At 37.3% G+C, this 19,537-nt stretch overlaps 4 protein-coding genes across 7 annotated transcripts in view; 2 read left to right on the top strand and 2 right to left on the bottom strand.

Moving 5' to 3' along the window:
* The window catches only part of itsn1 (intersectin 1 (SH3 domain protein)), a 59,508-nt gene extending 56,329 nt beyond the window's left edge, over positions 1 to 3,179 (bottom strand). For all 3 annotated transcript variants that reach the window (XM_065295416.2, XM_065295414.2, XM_065295415.2), the window contains exon 1: positions 3,020 to 3,179. The gene's annotated coding sequence lies outside the window, so the exon portion shown is untranslated. The remainder of the gene's footprint in view (positions 1 to 3,019) is intronic.
* A 1,297-nt stretch (positions 3,180 to 4,476) lies between these two features.
* Positions 4,477 to 11,233, top strand: cryzl1 (crystallin, zeta (quinone reductase)-like 1). The gene is made up of 13 exons (XM_065295413.2): positions 4,477 to 4,724; positions 4,838 to 4,911; positions 5,055 to 5,132; positions 5,295 to 5,367; positions 5,445 to 5,489; positions 5,569 to 5,637; positions 6,433 to 6,566; positions 6,662 to 6,773; positions 6,951 to 7,049; positions 7,140 to 7,252; positions 7,867 to 7,972; positions 9,018 to 9,063; positions 9,194 to 11,233. Exons 2-13 carry the CDS (start codon positions 4,849 to 4,851, stop codon positions 9,291 to 9,293), a joined length of 1,038 nt encoding a protein of 345 aa, XP_065151485.1. The 5' UTR covers positions 4,477 to 4,724; positions 4,838 to 4,848; the 3' UTR covers positions 9,294 to 11,233.
* A 187-nt stretch (positions 11,234 to 11,420) lies between these two features.
* On the bottom strand, positions 11,421 to 17,018 carry setd4 (SET domain containing 4). Of its 2 annotated transcripts, XM_065295843.2 has the most exons (10): positions 16,759 to 17,011; positions 16,582 to 16,677; positions 16,460 to 16,497; positions 16,202 to 16,290; positions 15,688 to 16,117; positions 15,396 to 15,570; positions 15,024 to 15,105; positions 12,742 to 12,822; positions 12,410 to 12,533; positions 11,422 to 12,317 (listed from the first exon to the last, which is right to left on the bottom strand). In XM_065295843.2, exons 1-10 carry the CDS (start codon positions 16,835 to 16,837, stop codon positions 12,186 to 12,188), a joined length of 1,326 nt encoding a protein of 441 aa, XP_065151915.1. In that variant the 5' UTR covers positions 16,838 to 17,011; the 3' UTR covers positions 11,422 to 12,185. The 2 variants fall into 2 exon arrangements, with proteins under 2 accessions (XP_065151916.1, XP_065151915.1); XM_065295844.2 differs by lacking the exon at positions 12,742 to 12,822 and having other exon boundaries at positions 11,421 to 12,317; positions 16,759 to 17,018.
* Positions 17,019 to 18,251: 1,233 nt separating this feature from the next.
* cbr1 (carbonyl reductase 1) lies at positions 18,252 to 19,536 on the top strand. Its single transcript, XM_065295412.2, has 4 exons — positions 18,252 to 18,337; positions 18,427 to 18,723; positions 18,805 to 18,912; positions 19,094 to 19,536. Exons 2-4 carry the CDS (start codon positions 18,438 to 18,440, stop codon positions 19,528 to 19,530), a joined length of 831 nt encoding a protein of 276 aa, XP_065151484.1. The 5' UTR covers positions 18,252 to 18,337; positions 18,427 to 18,437; the 3' UTR covers positions 19,531 to 19,536.
* Position 19,537: the final 1 nt, after the last annotated feature.

Raw genomic sequence — 19,537 nt, 5'->3', positions numbered from 1 at the left:
ATTTTGAATGATTGTGTTTGACGAGTGTTGCTTTTTTAAATACTCGTTATAAACGAGTCAAACTCATAGTGATTTTAGATGGATAAGGACTTCCTACTGATCACGGAGCCGTAGTACATGCACAAGCTGTGCATGAAACACTGAATCGGAGCCTTACGATTCAGAATCAATTTTTAGACAGGTCTTTTCAATGGGAACGCGATGCATCGATGCACATCCCTAGTATCTGTATGTTGTTATGGATATGCAATCTATCAAACACTAATAAGCTTGAAATAATCTTGTTTTACACAATGTATAATAATTGCGTGGTCTCTTGCAACTGGCAACAGAATGTCATGTAAACCTGTGTTTTTTTCTGGCGGTTTCGGCCAGTAAGCATTCAGCTATCACCCATAACACACTAGCAACCACTAGACTTTTGCACCATTTATATTGTCTTTGGAATTTAGTTAGTTTCATCTAAAGTTTTGTGTATGTATTGTTTTGAATTATTTTACTGTGAGCACAAACTCCATTACTGTTATACATACACCGGATAAAAACAGCAACACACTCAAATCCCTACAGCAAAGCAAGGACACCTGATAAGCATTCGCAATTAAATGTATCTATGCACGACACAGCACATTGCTAAAGATAAATAGAGAACGTAAAGCTCTTTTGCATGATTTTAAATTTCTTTTGTTATGTAAGTAAGTATGTGTTAAGTTACAAATCCTGAAGTCTATGATGACGTAACACACAAGTTATCGGACTACAATAAATGCATGAACAACTATGTTTTCCGCTTTTCAAAATGATAAGCTTTTTAGAAATCAATGCGTTTTTAGAAAGGCGGGGTATGGAACAGCAACAACAATGTACAGCATGTGGAAAATAATGCTTTTTAAACCATAAACCATGTCAACACCAAATACACCAAATACCCTTCTTTTTACAAATGTAATAGGGGCTCTTTAAAGTATTTTGGTAGAAACCAGACAGGAATTAACAGGCCTGGTGAAATAAACTGCTAGATTTGAAAGATTAAGGGACCCCCTCACTTCCTGTTAACCTAATTATCTAAACAAAAAGACGCTTCTGAGCCAATGGTCACACAAAGAGAAACACATTTCAAAGAGAGCAGCAAAAGGGCACTGGTGGGCCAAAAAAGGACCGGACTGAGCTGTGCACAGCGGTTTGTGAATCTCTTTTATCTCGCACCCCAGACGAAATCTCATCGGTACACCTGTGGGGGATGGGGGATAAAGAACAGAGAATCTATGGATGAAAGAAAGAGACAGAAAAGAGTGAGAGGGACATAAAGTGGACAGATAAACTTGAAGATGCATGAAAAAAGCCTATAATGACTTGTGAACTAAAAGGCCAAACAATAAGTTTGCCCTGTGCTTCAAATGCCCAATCATCTCAAACCAAACAAAGCTGAGGCCATGTCCTGCACCCCAATATTTAAAGACCCACTGAAGTGCATTAAAATGCACAGCTTTGTTTGATGTTGACACCAAAACAGGAAATTGGGGCAAGACAAACAGAATGGTTCCTTCTCCTGTATAACTCAGGGGTAGAGCATTGCTTTGGCAGCACATAAGGTCATGGGTTCAAACTTCAGACCCAGAGAACACACTAGGATAAAAAAGTATACCTAATAATTCACTGTAAGTCGCTTTGGATAAAAGCATCTGCCAAAATGCATAAGTGTAAATAATAAAAGTTTATTTATCTTATAGTCTGGTATCCGATGACAAGTGCAGAATGATGTCATAAAAAATTAACTGATCAGTAGTAAACAAAGTGAAAGAATAATGCTGCGTACACGACAAACGCGAGGCATTGGGTTTCTCGCTCTAGATTACTCGCGGAATTTAACGCGGAATATTTTCAATTTGTACAAAGACCCTCAATTCGCGTCATTCGCATCACCCCGCGCAAGTTCGCGTCTTTGCATATACTCGGTGTAATCGAATTCGCATTTGGTGTGTACGCCCCATAAGGTTTCGGTTTAAATGTGAATTTTGTCAATGTTTTGGAGCCAAACTATATCAAATCTGACTTCATGAAAACTTAAAATTACTGATCAGTACTCAGATCTGTATAGGTTTTCCCAATATTTAAACTTAACAGCCAGTCTGTGACAGTTTTAGGGTGTTTCTTGTAGAGTCTACTCTAAGCAGCAGTCAAAACAGGTTTTCCACTTTAGACCCGTGATCAGGGAGTGCCTCTATAAACCAGGGCCTGGCCAGGTTTATGAGGATACGAGCCCGACTCCAGCTGTTCATAAAAGCATGACCCAGTGTTTATGCCATACAACACGAGGACTTCATAATAAAATCCATCTATTTATGCATAAGGGCAAAGCCAACGAATTTAGGTTAGCACACAAGAACCTATTCACCTTCTCAGAAAGATATGCTGGCCAGCATCCACACACGCGCATTGGTTCATTTGTAGAGATAAAAGATAAAGATCGCACGTGTGCGTGGCCCCATATGTGTAGTGATGATAAGCTGCAGTGGTCTCTTGCTGTTAAAACTGCCCCATCAGGGTATCTTCGTCTGTGCTTTCACCAACACGGCTAACTTACCGTTACTACATTCTGCATATAGCATGCATTACCACAACACATCAAACATCCAAATATCCCACTCTATCGCTGACTGGATCGTAACCACAGAAATCCACATTGCCGCAGTACCGTATTAAAGTCCCTGTCACTGGTATCCCCCCAGCAACCGTTAGCCGGGGTGCTAACTACACCACTAAATCAGAGCAAGGGCTTTACCTGCAATCTTTGCGTAAAAAGAGCTTACATAAGCTTTCTTTTTTACAGTAATTAACCTATAAATAAACATTTTACAGATGTTACGTGAACGTTGAAGAACCGTTGGCACGAACGAGCGAATTTACCTCACAAATCGCGCCAAGCGCGCGCTGAAATTCCACAGATTATTCGCACGAGCAGCGGCCGCAGTCACTGTCAAAAAAGGACAATCGGCCCGAGACACACAAACACTCTTACCTCATCGTTCAGTTCCCATCATATTTCATACACTCCGTGGTGGAATAAACTGAAGGAATATGAAATGAGAGGCGGAGGTCTCTTCTTGTCTCGTTTAAAGCGCGAGATAAATTCCAGGCTTATTTCTTTGCCCCTTCTGGCTCCTCGCTTCCTCCGTGCAGCTCCGCTAGTAGTGAAGAGAAAAATGAAACGTGCAGACGTCATGCAGGCGTCCGTGTCGACGCGTGTACTATAGGTAGGGGGCGCAATGCGGCCGAAGTCAATCGCTTTGCCACAAACATAAAACAAGTATTAAAACTATACGAATTGTGTACAGGTTATTGTTCATCTAAAATTTAAAAACAGTTACACTGGAGTTTTTTTGCATTGAAAAATAAATGATTGTTGCGATAATTATTTATTATGAAAGCCCATTTCCGCAACATAAGTAAAATGTGCTCTGGTAAATCAAAATTATGACTTTAACCCTGTTGAAAAAAAACAGCATAGACCAGCATAATTCCCATGCAAAACACAACATATGCTGGTCTTGCCACAAGCTAAACCAGCACCAAACCAGCATGGGAATTATGCTGATATATGCTGGTGTGCTTCCATAGGGGTTTATTCCTCTGGGGGCAATAAATGGCTCGGATGTTGCACAGATTCCAACTATTCACAAAAGAAAACATATTATTAATTATTTAGTCAGAGCATGATTTATTTATTTTAAAACAAATTGTACACTTTGCGACACATTAATTAATTAAAACTATAATGAATGCTAATCTATAGATTTATACTGAGACATACAAAGTAAAATATCCCGTCATTGAAGGTTAAATGCTTTCACACGAAACTGCAACATATGTGAATGGTTTATCTTCATTTATAGTGAGAGAATATATATATATATATATATATATATATATATATATATATATATATATATATATATATATATATATATATATATATATATATATATATATATATATATGTGTGTGTTCCTAAAGATTATATGCTAATTTATATTATATTTTATTTCATTTGAGAGAAATTCTATAAAGCTGTTTATGTTAGGAGCATTGTGCATTACATCTAAACAATTTTTGAAATGAACTAATAACAGCAATCAGGAGTCACTGAGTGCCAAACACGGCCATAGGGATTAATGCTAAATTTTATGAAATCATATTTAAAGTAAATCACTAATTTTACTATAAGCAAATGATGTAGTGTTGTAAATTACATTATGCTGTAAATTATATTTTAGGTGTGTTCGACTTTATGCGGCGCTGCGCAGGCATAATCAACGCAGACAAAAAACATCAAAGTACCGCGAGAGCCATTCAAAGACATAGCTATCGCGGTACGTTGATGTCATAAGCAGATCGCTCTGCGCAAAGACGATTTAAGTCAAACGCACTATTCCTTTCTAGTGATTATTTTTCAGTTTTTCGTACACGTCACGCAGAACGAGTCACGTGCAGGAAATGAACAGAACACTGCCACAGTCGACTACATGCCAGTAGCTAAATTTTGCTTTAAAATTATAATGCAATTATAAGTACAAATCTGTGGCGCTTTAAACGGAGGCATTTAATTTGAAGCGTTAAATGAGAAAGAAAACGAGCAGCTCAGAAGATAATATGCAACAGTAACACACTGCTGCGTGATTTGTAAATTAGATTTTGTTTAACAAACAAGAGTTCAATTAAGTTCGGTTTGTATTGCAGATTATTATATTTTTGTATCGTTTTTACAGTACTATAAGTGTCGTTTCCACAATTATTATTATAAACCGTTAACCATAATCCTTGTTCGGTCCGATTTCAGAACGATTTGCCATGAAGGGTCTTTACTGTAAACCAGGAGACCAGGGTGATATAAAGTTTATCTTACAAGAAACGGTAAGAATGAAAACCTGCTTTTTATTTTTTCTTTCATGCATGGACATGTCCACATGTGCCCAACGAGATCTCAAATAAGCATTTATCCAGAGGGCATTTTCCTGTTTCTACTTGTGTGATGATATCCATGTTTTCTGTTACAGAATGTACCCAATAACATTGGCAACTATGAGGTCAAACTTCAAGTTAAAAGCTGTGCCCTAAGTCCAGTTGATTTTAAGGTACTCTGACTTAAATCTTATGAACGCTTATTTAACTTATTCACTTGAATACAGATTGGAGAAAATATCTAACCTCAAGCTGTGCAAGTTAAAACTTATTCACGTAAATAAAAATAAAGAAACTATGAATAAGAAACTATACATCATACATTTTCTTTTTAGCTATGTGAGGCCTTAAAGCTTGGAAAAGAACAGATCCCAGTCGGAAGGGAGATCGCTGGAGTTGTTCTTCAAGGTTTGCATGACCTCTTATATATTTAAAGTTATTAAATGTATATTTGATGTTGACTATAATCCTAAAATTTTTTTCAGTTGGACCAAAAGTCTCATTTTTCCAGCCAGAAGATGAGGTTGTTGGTAAGAACTTTATTTGAATCCCTTTCTTTTGTTTAGCTTTTGTGTTTGGTCAAATAAATGTTTGCAAATTGTTTTGCAGGGATTCTCCCTCTGGATGCTGAGCTATCTGGCCTGTGTTCTGTCGTGCTTATTGATGAATTTAATTTAGGTATTATTTATATTATTTCAAGTCAAATGGTCATACTTAAGTGTACGATTTGGCACTTTCCTAAAAATATATATATTTTAATTCTCTTTCAACAAATTTGTTGTTGTTTTGTCAACTTATAAAAGTAAAGCTAAATACAAAAAAATATGAAGACTATGAGGTTTGTAGTTATTGCAACCATGTTATCAAAATTTGTGTTTAAAGTTTAAAACCCTGATTTTATAGCAGAAAATCTTAAAAAAAAGGCACACCTGTATTGTTTTTGTAAAGTTTGTTTGTAAAAACTACTTAATTGTCTTATTATAACTAAGGCCTATAGTCCTGGATTTAACTAAACCCTTTCTGGGAAAATTGGCCCATTAGGACATTAAAGTAGTTTATACAAACATACCTTACAAAAAACATTACTGGTATTGAGATATGCATATTGATATATGCTGAGATAGTTGCATTTTGGAATCGAAAATGTTTTATAAGTTGGGTAAAAGCACCACCTGGTGGATAATAGCGGAAATACGGATTTCCAGAAAAACTCGTCATTGGCAGTTAAAGGGATACTTCAGCCAAATATCAAAATTACCCCATGATTTTCTCACCCTCGAGCAATCCGGGATACATAAGGCATTTACTAAAATAATGTGTTCGTCTGAAAGACGATTGACAAATCATGGGGTAATTTTAAAATTTGGATCTCTTTAAAAAGCCTAATTTGGTTCAGTTTACACATTTCCATGTTTGTTGTTTGATTATTTTAGGCATTTTTTTCTATCTCATATGCATCTCTTTAAATAACAGTTCAGAAGCCAGCGAAAGTGAGTTGGTTTGAAGCCGCAGCGGTAATGAAAGACGGTGTCAGGGCCTACACGGCTCTCCATACACTGGCTCGGATGGCTGTGGGTCAAACTGTACTCGTGCTAGATGGGGCAAGTGTAGGTATTTTTTCAAAATGTCAATCAATAATAAATAATCATTGATAAGAAAGGTATGATTTAATGGAGTAACTTCCTGTATTATGTGTATGCAGCCCTTTGGGGTTTTGGCCATTCAGCTCGCCCACTATCATGGTGTAAAAGTCATCGCTACAGCTTTGTCTCCCGAAGACCAGAAGTTTTTGGAGGAGTTCAGGCCGAGTGTGGGTGAGCATTTAACTAAATAATTGTGGAGGGGAATGGCAGTAAGGATATTTTTCCCACGAGGAGTCAAGTTTTGGATTAATGCGAATTAATCCAATATATACACCAGCTCAGACCATAGATATATATGGTTTGATGCCAGGGAACTGATTAAATATACAAATCGCTGTCTACCTTCAGCACGAGTGATCAGAGCGTGGGACCCGAAGGATGACTTTGTGGATTCGTGTCTTGAGGAGACAGGGGGACTTGGAGTGGACATCATCGTTGACTCAGGAGGTTTGCCATCGCTTTAGAAGATCATGTGTGTGTGTTTTGGGATGAGCGCTGTTGCTCTGAGCTGTCTGTAATTGTGAATCTTCTAAATAGTGAAAATGTTTGAGGAGGAAGCCGAAGCGCAGAGGCATCTCCCGCATAAACACGACATCATTACACTTCTGTCAGTCGGAGGTCATTGGGTTACTACAGAACAGAACTTACAGGTGAGTGTCTCCTTTAAAGTCTTTCAAAATTAATATGCAAAATATATTTATACACTGCTCGTCCAAAAATAAAAGTTACCACCTAGATTTAACTAATAAAATAGATAAGAGCCTCCCTGGCAGTTGCAGTTAGTCAGGTCGAGGTTCAGTAACGTTATGTGCCCAAAGAATGAGGTCAGCTGACTTCCTGAATAGCCAGGTTATTCCATCAATGGATTTTTTCTTCCTGTTGACAATGCCAGGAATCCTCAGGCTCAAATTGTGAAAAAGTGGTTTAGGAAGCATTAGACATCATTTTCACAAATGGACTGGCCACCACAGAGTCCAAACCTTAACCCCTTTTAGAATCTTGGGATGTGCCGGAGAAGGTTGTGCACAGCGAACCGACTCTCCCATCATCAATATGAGATCTTGTTGATCTTTGGACGAGAAAAAATTTTGCAGCATTGCAGAAGCTCATCGAAATGATGCCATATCGAATGCACGCTGTAATCAAAGCTAAAGGCGGTCGAACGAAATATTAAAGTGTGTGACTTTTATTTGGACGGGCAGTGTATATTCGATACGAATAAAGATAAAAGTTATAAACTGAGATTAAATAATTTCTTTTTAAGATGGATCCTCCAGACAGCCACATTATGTTTATGAAGGCGGCTTCTCTCTCATTCCTTAATGAAGAGGTGTGGACAGCATCTCGATCCAAGCAGGGCAGATATCTTCGTATCTTTTACTATAAACCTTAAGCTTTAACATGGACTACACAACATTAAGAGACACAAATGAAAATTTACTCACCCTCAAGTTGTATAAATTTCTTTTTTTCTGCTGAACGCAAATTAAGACATTTTGAAAATTGTTTGTAACCAAGGATATCTGGGGCACCATTGACTTTCACAGTATTATTTTTTTCCTACTGTGGAAGTCAATGGTGCCCCAGATCTGTTTGATCTAGGGTTGCATAACGATTAATCACGATTAATCTATTGCAGAATAAAGCATAATGATTAATTGCGATTAATTTACTTAGCAGAATAACGTTTTTTGTTTACATCATATATTTGTGTAAACTGTGAATAACAATTATGTATATATAAATATGCACACATGCATGTATAATTTTAAGAAAAAAAAATATATTAAGTAATTATATTTATATGTAATATAAATTATGCATAAATATAAAAATGTGTATATACACATGTAAACATTTCTTAAATATATACATGCATGTGTGTATTTATTTATACAAAGTTATAACATACAGTACACACACACATATATGATGTAAAAAGTAAATTAATCGCAATTAATCGTTATGCAATACTAGTTTGATCTATTTATTTTTTATATATTCTTTTGTGTTCAGCAAAATAAAGAAATGAATACGGGATACATTTTTTTTGGGTGAACTATCCTTTTAATACATGCATTCATAAGCGTTTGACATGCACTTTAATCCAAAGCCCATGCCATTATTAGGAATTGAACCCATGATGCTATATTAGTGCAGTACCAGTTCAGCTACAGAAACATATAAATACAACAAAACACTAATGCTGAACATCTGAAGTCACTGTACATTGCAATGAGGTCAATGGGTTTGTCAGTGTGCATATGGCTAATTTACAAAATCATGGTATGTTTGGGACCTAAGGGATTTTTCCTACCATCTTCCGGCTATTGGAACGACCTTGTTAACAACGTACAAGATGCATTCCTTCCTGCCTGTAACTGGGTTATTTGCCTTGACTCTGCTCGCTCTCAGATATAATGAAAGATGTGGTGGAGAAGCTTTCCATGGGAACATTTAGGTGAGCATGAAGAACAAACAAGAGAAAAACATTGATGTTATTTATAAAAATCTAACCAGAAACGTTAAGAATGAAGCTTCAAAAGAGTCAAGTCAGCTTAGTTGAATGATTGTTGTGAATCTCTGTGCAGGCCACAGATGGAGGACCCTGTACCGCTATATGAAGCTACTGTCTCCATGGAAATGGTTCAGAAAAAGCAAGCCAGGAAAAGGATAGTTGTCAAGCTTTGAAGAAGACTCCAAAAACATTTCCATTTTTATGGCAATTTTACTGTAGCCACTATTGGTGTTGTAAATCTCGAGTAAATGTGTTTTTCCTTTTTAAAGTTGTCAGTGAAATGATTGTTGATATAACACTTTCAGTCCTTAATTTAATTCAAGTTCATTTACAAAAAAATGCATTTCAAAGCTAAAAAATAAATTATTTGCACTAAAAAGCAAAATGAACATGCTGTTGCGAACACATGAAATGATTTACATTATTAAAGCTCACATAACACACGCTGTTTCTGCTTTTCTCACGTTAATCGTGTACCTATACAGTAGCATTACATCCCTTATATATACAAACAGTTTTAAAGGGGGGTTTCAACAGTATTTCCAGCATTCTGACTTATTAACACAGTTATAGAGTTGGTTTCCTACTGCTAAACGTAGGCAAAGTGTCTAAAAAAAGTAGTTGGGCGTGTTACAGAGTACTTATGTGCTGAATCGACTTCGCCAGGGTTCGTACAAGTTTTTTCCGATTACAGGTTCAGCTGACGTTTCAGGGGTTTCTATACGTATCACTTCTTTATATGGGCACTTCCCCCGGAAAAAACCCCGCCCACCCGTCAATCAGCAGGAGAAGCTAGAACTTACAAACATCACATCACGCGACAGCCTTGTTTAATTTTTTAAAACTCAACAATGGCACAAAAGAAAAGTGTGTATTTGGATGTAAGGAGAAGAAAGCCAGCCTTATGGAAACAATGGATATAGTTGTTTATCCGTGGTAGCAGCAGAGTTTTGCGTGTGTGTTTGATGAGCTGGATTTCATTGAAAAGTCCCAACCGGGTCACGAGTTGCATGCGGAATGTTGGAAAAAATAGCAAAATAGGCGTGTGCATATTATATAAATGACACGAACATGTAGTGAATCATAAGTTAAACAGTGTTGTATAGTGTTGCATGACTCGTACTGGCTCCTCCCGCGGGAGTAACTCCTCCTTCTTCATTTTTTCGTACGCAAATTTTTCTTTTATAAATCGATTAAACTAAAGACTCCGGAGATATAAAGGATGTAATACCACTCTATAGGTACTCCAGATTAATATCAGAAATGCAGAAACCGCGTGTGTTACGTGAGCTTTAAGTTTGATCAGATTTATAAAAAAAGACCAGCTGTACTGATTCTTTCCGAATATACCCCACCCCCTGTAGGCGTACCGAGTCACGAGCAAGCAACACACAAAAAACATTACCCCTCTATCTCTGAATAACTTATGTTTCAACACATGTTCGTTTCATTACCATTATAAGCACTTGCGTGCCGATTACCAACAAAACAGACATTTGATGCAGTTTTACTTACCGCCTGCGACTCGTGACCCGGTTTAGACCGCCCCATTAAAAAAAAACTCCAGCTTTAAACAAACACACGCACAACTCCACTGCAATCCCAGATAAACAAACTACATCCATTGTATCCATATAAGACTGTGTTCTTTGGGAAGCTGAATATGCTTAAATTTCCCTCATTGACAACACCACACTTTTCAGTGACATTGTTTTCGTGTCAGCTCTTGCTTGGCGTGTGCGCTATTCTTGTTTAAGTGCCCATATAAGGAATTCCTGCAGTGAAAATGCCCATAAAAGACTTTGTTATCTTACCTTCTGAAAAAAACTTTCCAAAATCTGTACGAACCCTAGTGAAGTGCATTCGCACAAAAATACTTTTTGCTTTTTTGAAACTTTGCACAGGTCTAGCATGAGTAATCCAAATCTTAAACCTTGTTAATGAGTCAGAAAGCATGAAATCACTTTAGACCACCTTAAAAATTGATTTAGATGAGATTTTCCCATTTTTAGCATTCCCAGTGGATTATTAAGATCCTGTTTCTCTTGCCCTTTATTAGGGTTTGCTCTGTTAGGGATGCTAAACAATTAATCGCGATTAATCGTTAGCAGAATAAAAGTTTTTGTTTACATCACAAATGTGTGTAAACTGTGTATAATAAATATGTATATATAGAAATATGAACACCTTCATGTATAATTTTAAGAAAAAAAAAATTTATATATTAAGTATTTATATTTATATATAATATAAATTATACATAAATATACAAATATGTATATACACATGTAAACATTTCTAAAACATATACATGCATGTGTGTACATTTATTTATACAAAGTTATTATACACAGTTCACACACATATATGATGTAAACAAAAACTTTTATTCTGCTAACGATTAATCGCGATTAATCGTTAAGCATCCCTACTCTGTATAGAAAGAATAGATAATGCTGACCTGAATCAGTCTAAAAACGCATTTGATTATTGCCGTCTCCTTCCAAATGCTCAGCAAAGAGACTTTTTGTTAGGTCTTCACTGTCCAAGGGATGCATATTTTCCATCTGTCAGACTGATGTTCAAGAAAAATATTTGTTAATGTTGATTAATTCAGTACTGTGGTCCATTAAGCATTACCACAAAAATTTGTCCATGCACCCTTTGTATTTCAAATCTTCTGAAACCATATTATTAAAATCATCCCCTCCAGCGTAATTCCCAAAGCGCATTTAGACATTTGCATAAGAAACAGTTTTTTAAATGTGGCAGATGGGAAGAGTTTTATGTTGCTTTTTGGACAAGCGTGACAGCCCTTGATCACTATATGCTTTTATAGTATTTAGAAAGGCAGCAAAATTCTCTAATATGAGCTTGAAACAACAATATTTTATGTTTAAAATATTTTGGGGCTTTATGTCTGCTGTAGTTCTGGACAGGATTGGGTTAAAGACTGTCGGTTGTATCTGCTAACTCTTTACTCAGTCTTGGCTTGCTTTTACATCTTGGCAGCATGAAGCTTCTTGCTTCTCGATGTTCAAAGTTCCCTACTGTTACCACAGTGACTATTGTCTCTGGAGGTTTTGTAGAAGCACTCGTGTGTGTTCCAGAATCCTTTGCTCCTCTTGTCTCAGGCTCTCCACCACACACAGTTGCTCGAGGCGAGACAGGTCCGTATCCTCTTTGAGCTGAGATAGCTGTCCAAATGAAAAGACTTGGGCTATAAGGAGTTTCATATCTTTAATTAAATAGGGAAAATTAAGATTGAATGGATTTTAATTAGACTTACCCTCTCTAGTGCATTGACACTGTCTTCAATGAGGTTATTGCAAAGCTTTAGGGCACAGTTAATGCACCAATCTTCCTGCTCCTGGCTCACTGATGCCCCCAAGAGGACATTTTTCCAACTAGCACTGCAGAGAACAACATGAACATTCAGTTGAAACGGAAATTTAGAAATTTGACCTTAGTAGAAATCTTTCTACTTTTCAAACATGGTGGTGCGGCCAGTTTTGTGTGGGCAAGGACCACTGAAATTTTGCTAAAAAAAAAGCGCAACTGGACACCATGTTCTTTGCATTATCAGACACTTATCAAATTTCATGCAAATGATGATCTCACTATTGCTCTGGTCTTAAAGACAGAAGTCTTAATGCAGTCATCAGTCGCCAGGAAGGGCCGTCCATACTGAAGGTCAAATTACTGTTTAAGAGTAAAAATGTAAGGTTTGTTACAAAAATATTTTGACTGTATCAACATATAAGAACAATTTCTTAGTGTCATTAGTTAAAGGAAAACGTTTTTTTTTAATTTTTACTATGTTCTTAGCTCAACTTAGACAAATTAATGCATACCTATCTTTTTTTAATGCATGCACTTAATCTTTGTACAGCGTGTTGTGAATGTGTGAGCATTTAGCCTAGCCCCATTCATTCCATAGGATCCAAACAGGGATGAATTTAGAAGCCACCAAACACTTCCATGTTTTCCCTATTTCCCTACGCATTGAAAAAAGATAGAGATCTTCTCAAGTCCACAGAAATGTAACTGACCCGAAAGCATTTTGCACGTGCATTAATCTTTTTTTTTTTTTAAAGAAAGACCCAACCCGAGAAAAACCCGAGCAAATTACACCCGAAAAATTAACCTACTGTTAGCCACACAATATCACAAGCGCTATTGGCAAACAAAAGAGGGGTTGGAAAAGGACTCAATGCGCACACAAAAGAATTCAGGTAATCTCGGGTCCGTTCTGCAAAAACGCATTCTTTTTAAATTACGTGATTCTGCTATTATTATACCCGCTCGGGTTCGACCTCGGGTTTTCTGATCTAATGCCGCGTTCAAGGCAACCTGTAACCCGTAAATCTCGACTTCAAAACCATGACTCACGACTTTGAACTGGGAGTACATCGACCTAATACGAGTTCACGGGTGGGAAGTCATGGGTTTGACTGCGGTACCAGTGCACTTTCACGGGTAGACGTTTGGAAAAACACGGGTTACAGGTAGCCTGGTACTCCCAGTTCTGGGTAGTGGATTTGAAGTCGTGATTTACTGGCTCAAAAACCTACCTGGAACGCAGCATAGTGGACCTGTGAAGACCTCTAGTCCACAGCTCACCCCTCAATTTCAAAATGCATACGGTAGCTGCCGCAAACATGTTGTCGTCTGAAACAACATAGGGACGAAACACGCTCTATAGAACAGTTTGTCCGATAAGGGGCTACTGTAGAAACATTGGCGGCAACTTTAATGTAAGGAAACCCGCGGTGTATGTAGATAAAAACGACTCTTTTTAAAGGAATATTCCATTTTCTTAAAAGAAAAATCCAGATAATTTACTCACCACCATGTCATCCAAAATGTTGATGTCTTTCTTTGTTCAGTCGAGAAGAAATTATGTTTTTTGAGGAAAACATTGCAGGATTTTTCTCATTTTAATGGACTTTAATAGAGCCCAACATTTAACACTTAACTCAACACTTAACTTAGTTTCAAAGGACTCTAAACGATCTCAAACGAGGCATAAGGGTCTTATCTAGCAAAACGATTGTCATTTTTGACAATAAAAATAACAAATATACACTTTTAAAGCACAACTTCTCATCCAGCGTGACCTAACGTAAATGCGTAGTGACGTAGAAAGGTCATGTGTTACATATATAAAACGCACATTTGCGGACCATTGTAAACAATAAACTGACACAAAGACATTAATTAGTATCAGTTGACATACAACAACGTAGGAACGGTCCTCTTTCAACACACTTGTAAACACTGGGGCGGAGTTTCGCGTTCGTCCTCTGTGACCTCTTGACGTCATGACGTATTGCGTGAGGTCACGCTGACGCATCGCGACCGGATCTGGACGAGAAGTTGTGCTATAAAAGTGTATATTTATTATTTTTATTGTCAAAAATGACAATCGTTTTGCTAGATAAGACCCTTATGCCTCGTTTAGGATTGTTTAGAGTCCTTTAAAACTCCGTTGAAAAAAACCGTTAAGTGTTGAGTTAAGTATTAAATGTTGGGCTCTATTAAAGTCCATTAAAATGAGAAAAATCCTGCAATGTTTTCCTCAAAAAACATAATTTCTTCTCGACTGAACAAAGAAAGACATCAACATTTTGGTGAGTAAATTATCTGGATTTTTCTTTTAAGAAAATGGAATATTCCTTAAAGGTAATAAAAACGATACAGTTCATTTTGTAAGGTCTTTATACACCACTGATAATATAGTTGTGTATAATATTTTGCATTTCTGTCAAGATCCTTCTAAAAGTCCCACATTGCACCTTTAACGTCCTAGACATGATGAGACAGTACAAGTGTGCTGGCAATAAAATGCAATGATTGAATAAAAGTCTGTTTTTAAAATAATCTACATGTAACTAACTCACCTTAGAAAATCATTGTCCTTTAGGTACAGTAGTTTCTGTGCTAGCTGTTTGTCTCTTTTATCATAGCACAATTGTAGAACTTCTGAAAAATACAGCACACAGACGATAGATGTGACTTTGAATAAATATATTAACATATTTGTCCACATTTCTGACCCAATCCAGATTTTGTGTGATTTCCTGTTTTCAACATAAAATTGATATCTTTTATATTGCCTGAGTAAGGTTATGTCAAAGATTAAAGTCAATGTGAAATCAATGATTGAAAATAAACTTTGATGCTCCTAACTTTAGCCTGGATTTCACAAATGTATCACATTAATCAACTGGCTACATAATAACATTTAATTTTCTAAAATGAATATTTCTCACCTAAATCAACATATACTACACTTTGGGGATTGTCAGGAGCGACAAAGCCATATTCCAAAAGCAGTCTATGGTTGTCATGAGGTCCGTAGTTGATGAACGCCTGCTGGAACTTTTTACAGCCTTTAACACTTTTAATCTCATAGCAGCGGGTTTCTTTATTAAAGCTGGCTTCAACCTGTAAACAAAGTATACAATAGCACACTTCCATCAATTATAAAAACATAATCTTTTCGATTATAAATAAATAATAACAGCTTAGCATGACCGCTTTTTGAGGTCTACATGCTCTTACTTGGACGTTAGGACAGTGGTTCAACAGGTCAAGGTACGGTGCGAGCGCATAAACGTCCTTCTCCCGGGAAAGATAGTTACTCTGATAATGCTCCATATACACCGTACGAGTGTTAACGCTGCACCAAGCCCACCGCAGTGCATCCTGGGTAAACAGCTTCTCTGCTGGCTGGCTAAAAAGTGGCTGGAGGGAACGGAAAAACGTAAGCGAGGAGGAATAGAGATCCTGAAACTTTTCTTTCTGCTCTGCGGCTTTTTTCCGGAGACTCCCAGGCAGGAGGCCAATGATGTCATCGGGGAAGTACACAGGGCACGTGTATGTCTTTGGAAGGATATTGATGTATGGACTCCAGTCTGATGCATCTCCAAAATGTCTCTCAGCAATGAGGAAACAACAAAGAGCCAGGAGAGGAGATATTGGCGGCTGCATACTGAAAGGAAAAAGAGTGAAATTCAATTGATAAAGAAACAAAAAATTATTGATAAAATGTGTTAGTATGTGGTAAATTCAATACCTTTTTATATAATCCCCCATGTAACTTCTAAGCACTGTTCTGGTGGTCAGTAAGCAGTTCTCGGGTAAGGAAATCACCTTGCCATTAGCCTTCAATGGAAGTAAAACAGATTCATTACACATCACGTTACTATATTACCAAAATGTAACTAAAAATAACCAATGCAATGCATTTATTCATTAAGCAGACGCTTTTATCCAGAGACAGAGGAAGAGCATACAACATGTTGTTGTCAACATTTATTTGTTTTGATATTACCTTGATAGCGCGAGTAGACATAAGCCCCCGTCCTGTATCTGAACGGAAATTTTTTTTTGTAAGGTTACTACTTATGTTCCCGAATGTACATTATAAACACCTATAACAGACACTTAACGTACCATGGAAGTTGACAGGGATGAGAGACTGAGAAGTAAACCATCTTTCATTCAGCCATTTCCTCAAATGAACAAACTGAGCCTCGTGAGAAAGCGTAACTACAGGAGCAAATCGCAAATTAAGCGTTTACACGCGTCTTATTTTAAACAATCACATTTTCATATAAACACAAACAGTACCTTGTGGGACATTATCGCGTTTTTTTCGTCGTCTTTTGCTCCTTGCTCTTCTACCACAACGACGCCCGGGTTTGTCCATATTAAAACATAGCAATCGAAACTTGTATCGTGCATAATGTCATTATAAACTACAGTAAAATAATGAACACAAACAACCACGAGGGTACACGAGTGTTCAAAATTAGGTGAATCTGCGCTTGCGCACAGACCGATTGGAGAATGACGTAACTGTACCGCGAGATTGGCACGAAAGGACCGCTTTCAAATCGCTCTCGCGGTATTATAGTGTCATGAACCGACGGTCTGCACAAACAGTGTGCAGTCGAACACGCCTTCCGTATCTATGTGCTTCCGTCTTGTTGACGTCACGGTGTGCCAACCAATCGGTGTTAAGTGTAAAAATGGTTTTTAAATGTAAATTTTCCTCAACAGTTTCCAAATAAAAAATTTCTTTGTGACCTTAATGATCTCTTTGGGTCCTTGCAAATGGTCAAATGAGAAATGCAAATTATCTATGGCCAGGTGGATGTAACAAGCTCGCTGATTGGCTCTGTTTGCACGTCATGCGCAGATTTATAGACCTCGGATGAGGACCCAAAGAGTCACGGAAAAGCTAAATAGAGAGGCTAAAACGAAAAGCAAATCGAATAGCGAAAAGAATAAGGAGAACCATCTGGAAAATGAAAACAGAAATGTTAAACGAAATGCCCTTTTAAATGCCTAATTTAAACCTGTATTTGTAGTTAAATTTATAAATCCAGTTATTTATTCATCTTTTTAAATCGCTTTTTGAAATACATTTTGAAATTCCATTATTTAATTAAGAATTTGTAAATGCAATTTAAAATGATGACCTTATTGAGTCTTTTATGTTGTTTTTGTAAATTGTTATATTAATTTGAACTATTTATTAATGGATTAATATATCATTTCTACATTATTTTATAATCTCACTTTTTATTGCCTAATAAACTGTTACATAATGTCTATTTATTGTCTATTTATTTATAGATTAATTAATGCATTTTTAAACAAATTTATTAATTGCTATTTTTATTGTCCAGGTAGTTATTAAATATTAAAGTTCTTTATTACGTTTTGCATGACTCTTGTGGTCCTCCATAAATTATTTAATTATAACACACAAAAAAATAATAATAAAAAAGTGTCATATTTGTGAATTTGTATAATGATTTGACGAATGTTACACAAGTCGCTTATTACCTGTGTATTTTATTTTATTTTTTGCTTTTTCTTTGTTTTCAAATGGTTGCCTTTCTTCCCTGCTTTATACTTATTGTATTTATGTCATCCAAGATTGTTTGATACTGTATCAATATTTTTTGTTTTATACTTGCAAAAAATAAAGTATAAAAACAGTCGTGTTTGTAGATCGCATTTATTCCTCCTTCTACATAAATAGCGTTTAATGTATAAGCAAAATTTGATGCATATGTTATAGATATCGAGCATCGAGTGCTTTTATGCAAGCGCGCATACATACGCGCATGCGCTTTACGTCGCAAAGCGAAAGTGTTTTCTGAAAACGTCGACTTGTTCATTCAGTGAACACAAACAGGTTTGTGTTAACTTTAATCTTTGCGTATGTTTTGTAAAATACTTAATGCATATTATTTAATACTTATTTTTATTATATCCACTGTGCAGGAGCACCGACAATGAGCAACACCAAAGTAGCCCTGGTCACTGGTTCAAATAAAGGCATCGGGCTCGCTATCGTGCGGGCAATGTGTAAGCAATACGCCGGGGACGTGTACTTGTCAGCCCGGGATGTGGGACGAGGAAACGCGGCGGTGGAGGGTCTGAAGAAAGAGGGTCTCTCACCCCTTTTCCATCAGCTGGATATTAATGACCCAAACAGCATTCGTACTGCACGAGACTTCTTCAAAGAGAAGTACGGGGGCTTGGACGTGCTCGTCAACAACGCTGGAATTGCCTTCAAAAGTAGGAAATAGTTTATTTTTTAACATGCGTGATATCATCATTAAATAAAATGATAAAAAACAAAAAATTTTTTTTTTGCAGATGCAGATACAACAGCATTTGGAATTCAGGCGGATGTGACATTAAAGACCAATTTCTTTGCCACCAGAGATATGTGCAATGTCTTCTTGCCCATTATCAAACCTGGAGGTGAGTCATGTAAAAAAAACTGGCTGGTCTTGCTTTTCTTGTCTCTGTTGCCTTTTTTGCTAGTATCACAAAGGTCGTACGCTAAAAAAACACACACATATACCTTGAATTAAGCCCAAGTCGCTTTGGATAAAAGCGTACCAAATCCATTTGTGTAACTGGCTCTCCTATGTCTTCATAGGTAGGCTGGTGAATGTCTCCAGCATGATGAGCTCTATGGCTTTGGGCAAGTGTAGTCCAGAACTCCAGGCCCGTTTCCGTAGCGACGACATCACCGAGGAGGAACTGGTCGGGTTGATGGAGCGATTCGTTAGTGATGCCCAGGCAGGTCTCCACTCTGAACGAGGCTGGCCCAGTTCTGCGTATGGGATCTCCAAAACCGGCCTCACCACCCTGACTAGGATCCTGGGCCGAAATCTGACCAAAGAGAGGCCTGGAGATGAGATCCTGTGCAATGCATGCTGTCCTGGATGGGTCAGAACTGACATGGCTGGGCCAAATGCAACAAAGTCACCAGATGAGGGTGCTGTCACTCCAGTGTACTTAGCACTGCTGCCCGCGGGGGCAAAAGAGCCCCATGGACAGTTTGTGTCGGAGTTGAAAGTTCAGCCGTGGTGAGAGGGAG

Source organism: Paramisgurnus dabryanus, chromosome 4 (assembly GCF_030506205.2).
Source record: "Paramisgurnus dabryanus chromosome 4, PD_genome_1.1, whole genome shotgun sequence".
NCBI lineage: Eukaryota > Metazoa > Chordata > Actinopteri > Cypriniformes > Cobitidae > Paramisgurnus > Paramisgurnus dabryanus.
The sequence above is the reverse complement of the archived record's forward strand: the minus strand, read 5'-3'. Positions and strand labels throughout refer to the sequence as shown.

Bases quoted from the DNA above. Each gene is read 5' to 3' on its own strand.
- cryzl1 (XM_065295413.2), top strand. From the start codon at position 4,849: ATGAAGGGTCTTTACTGTAAACCAGGAGACCAGGGTGATATAAAGTTT. The intron at 5,490-5,568 runs GTAAGAACTTTA...ATTGTTTTGCAG, and splicing joins GCCAGAAGATGAGGTTGTTG to GGATTCTCCCTCTGGATGCT. The intron at 6,567-6,661 runs GTAGGTATTTTT...ATGTGTATGCAG, and splicing joins TCGTGCTAGATGGGGCAAGT to CCCTTTGGGGTTTTGGCCAT.
- setd4 (XM_065295843.2), bottom strand. From the start codon at position 16,837: ATGGACAAACCCGGGCGTCGTTGTGGTAGAAGAGCAAGGAGCAAAAGA. The intron at 16,291-16,459 runs GTAATATCAAAA...CTTCCATTGAAG, and splicing joins TGTCTACTCGCGCTATCAAG to GCTAATGGCAAGGTGATTTC. The intron at 15,106-15,395 runs GTGAGAAATATT...TGTATTTTTCAG, and splicing joins TGTAGTATATGTTGATTTAG to AAGTTCTACAATTGTGCTAT.
- cbr1 (XM_065295412.2), top strand. From the start codon at position 18,438: ATGAGCAACACCAAAGTAGCCCTGGTCACTGGTTCAAATAAAGGCATC. The intron at 18,724-18,804 runs GTAGGAAATAGT...TTTTTTTTGCAG, and splicing joins CGCTGGAATTGCCTTCAAAA to ATGCAGATACAACAGCATTT. The intron at 18,913-19,093 runs GTGAGTCATGTA...ATGTCTTCATAG, and splicing joins GCCCATTATCAAACCTGGAG to GTAGGCTGGTGAATGTCTCC.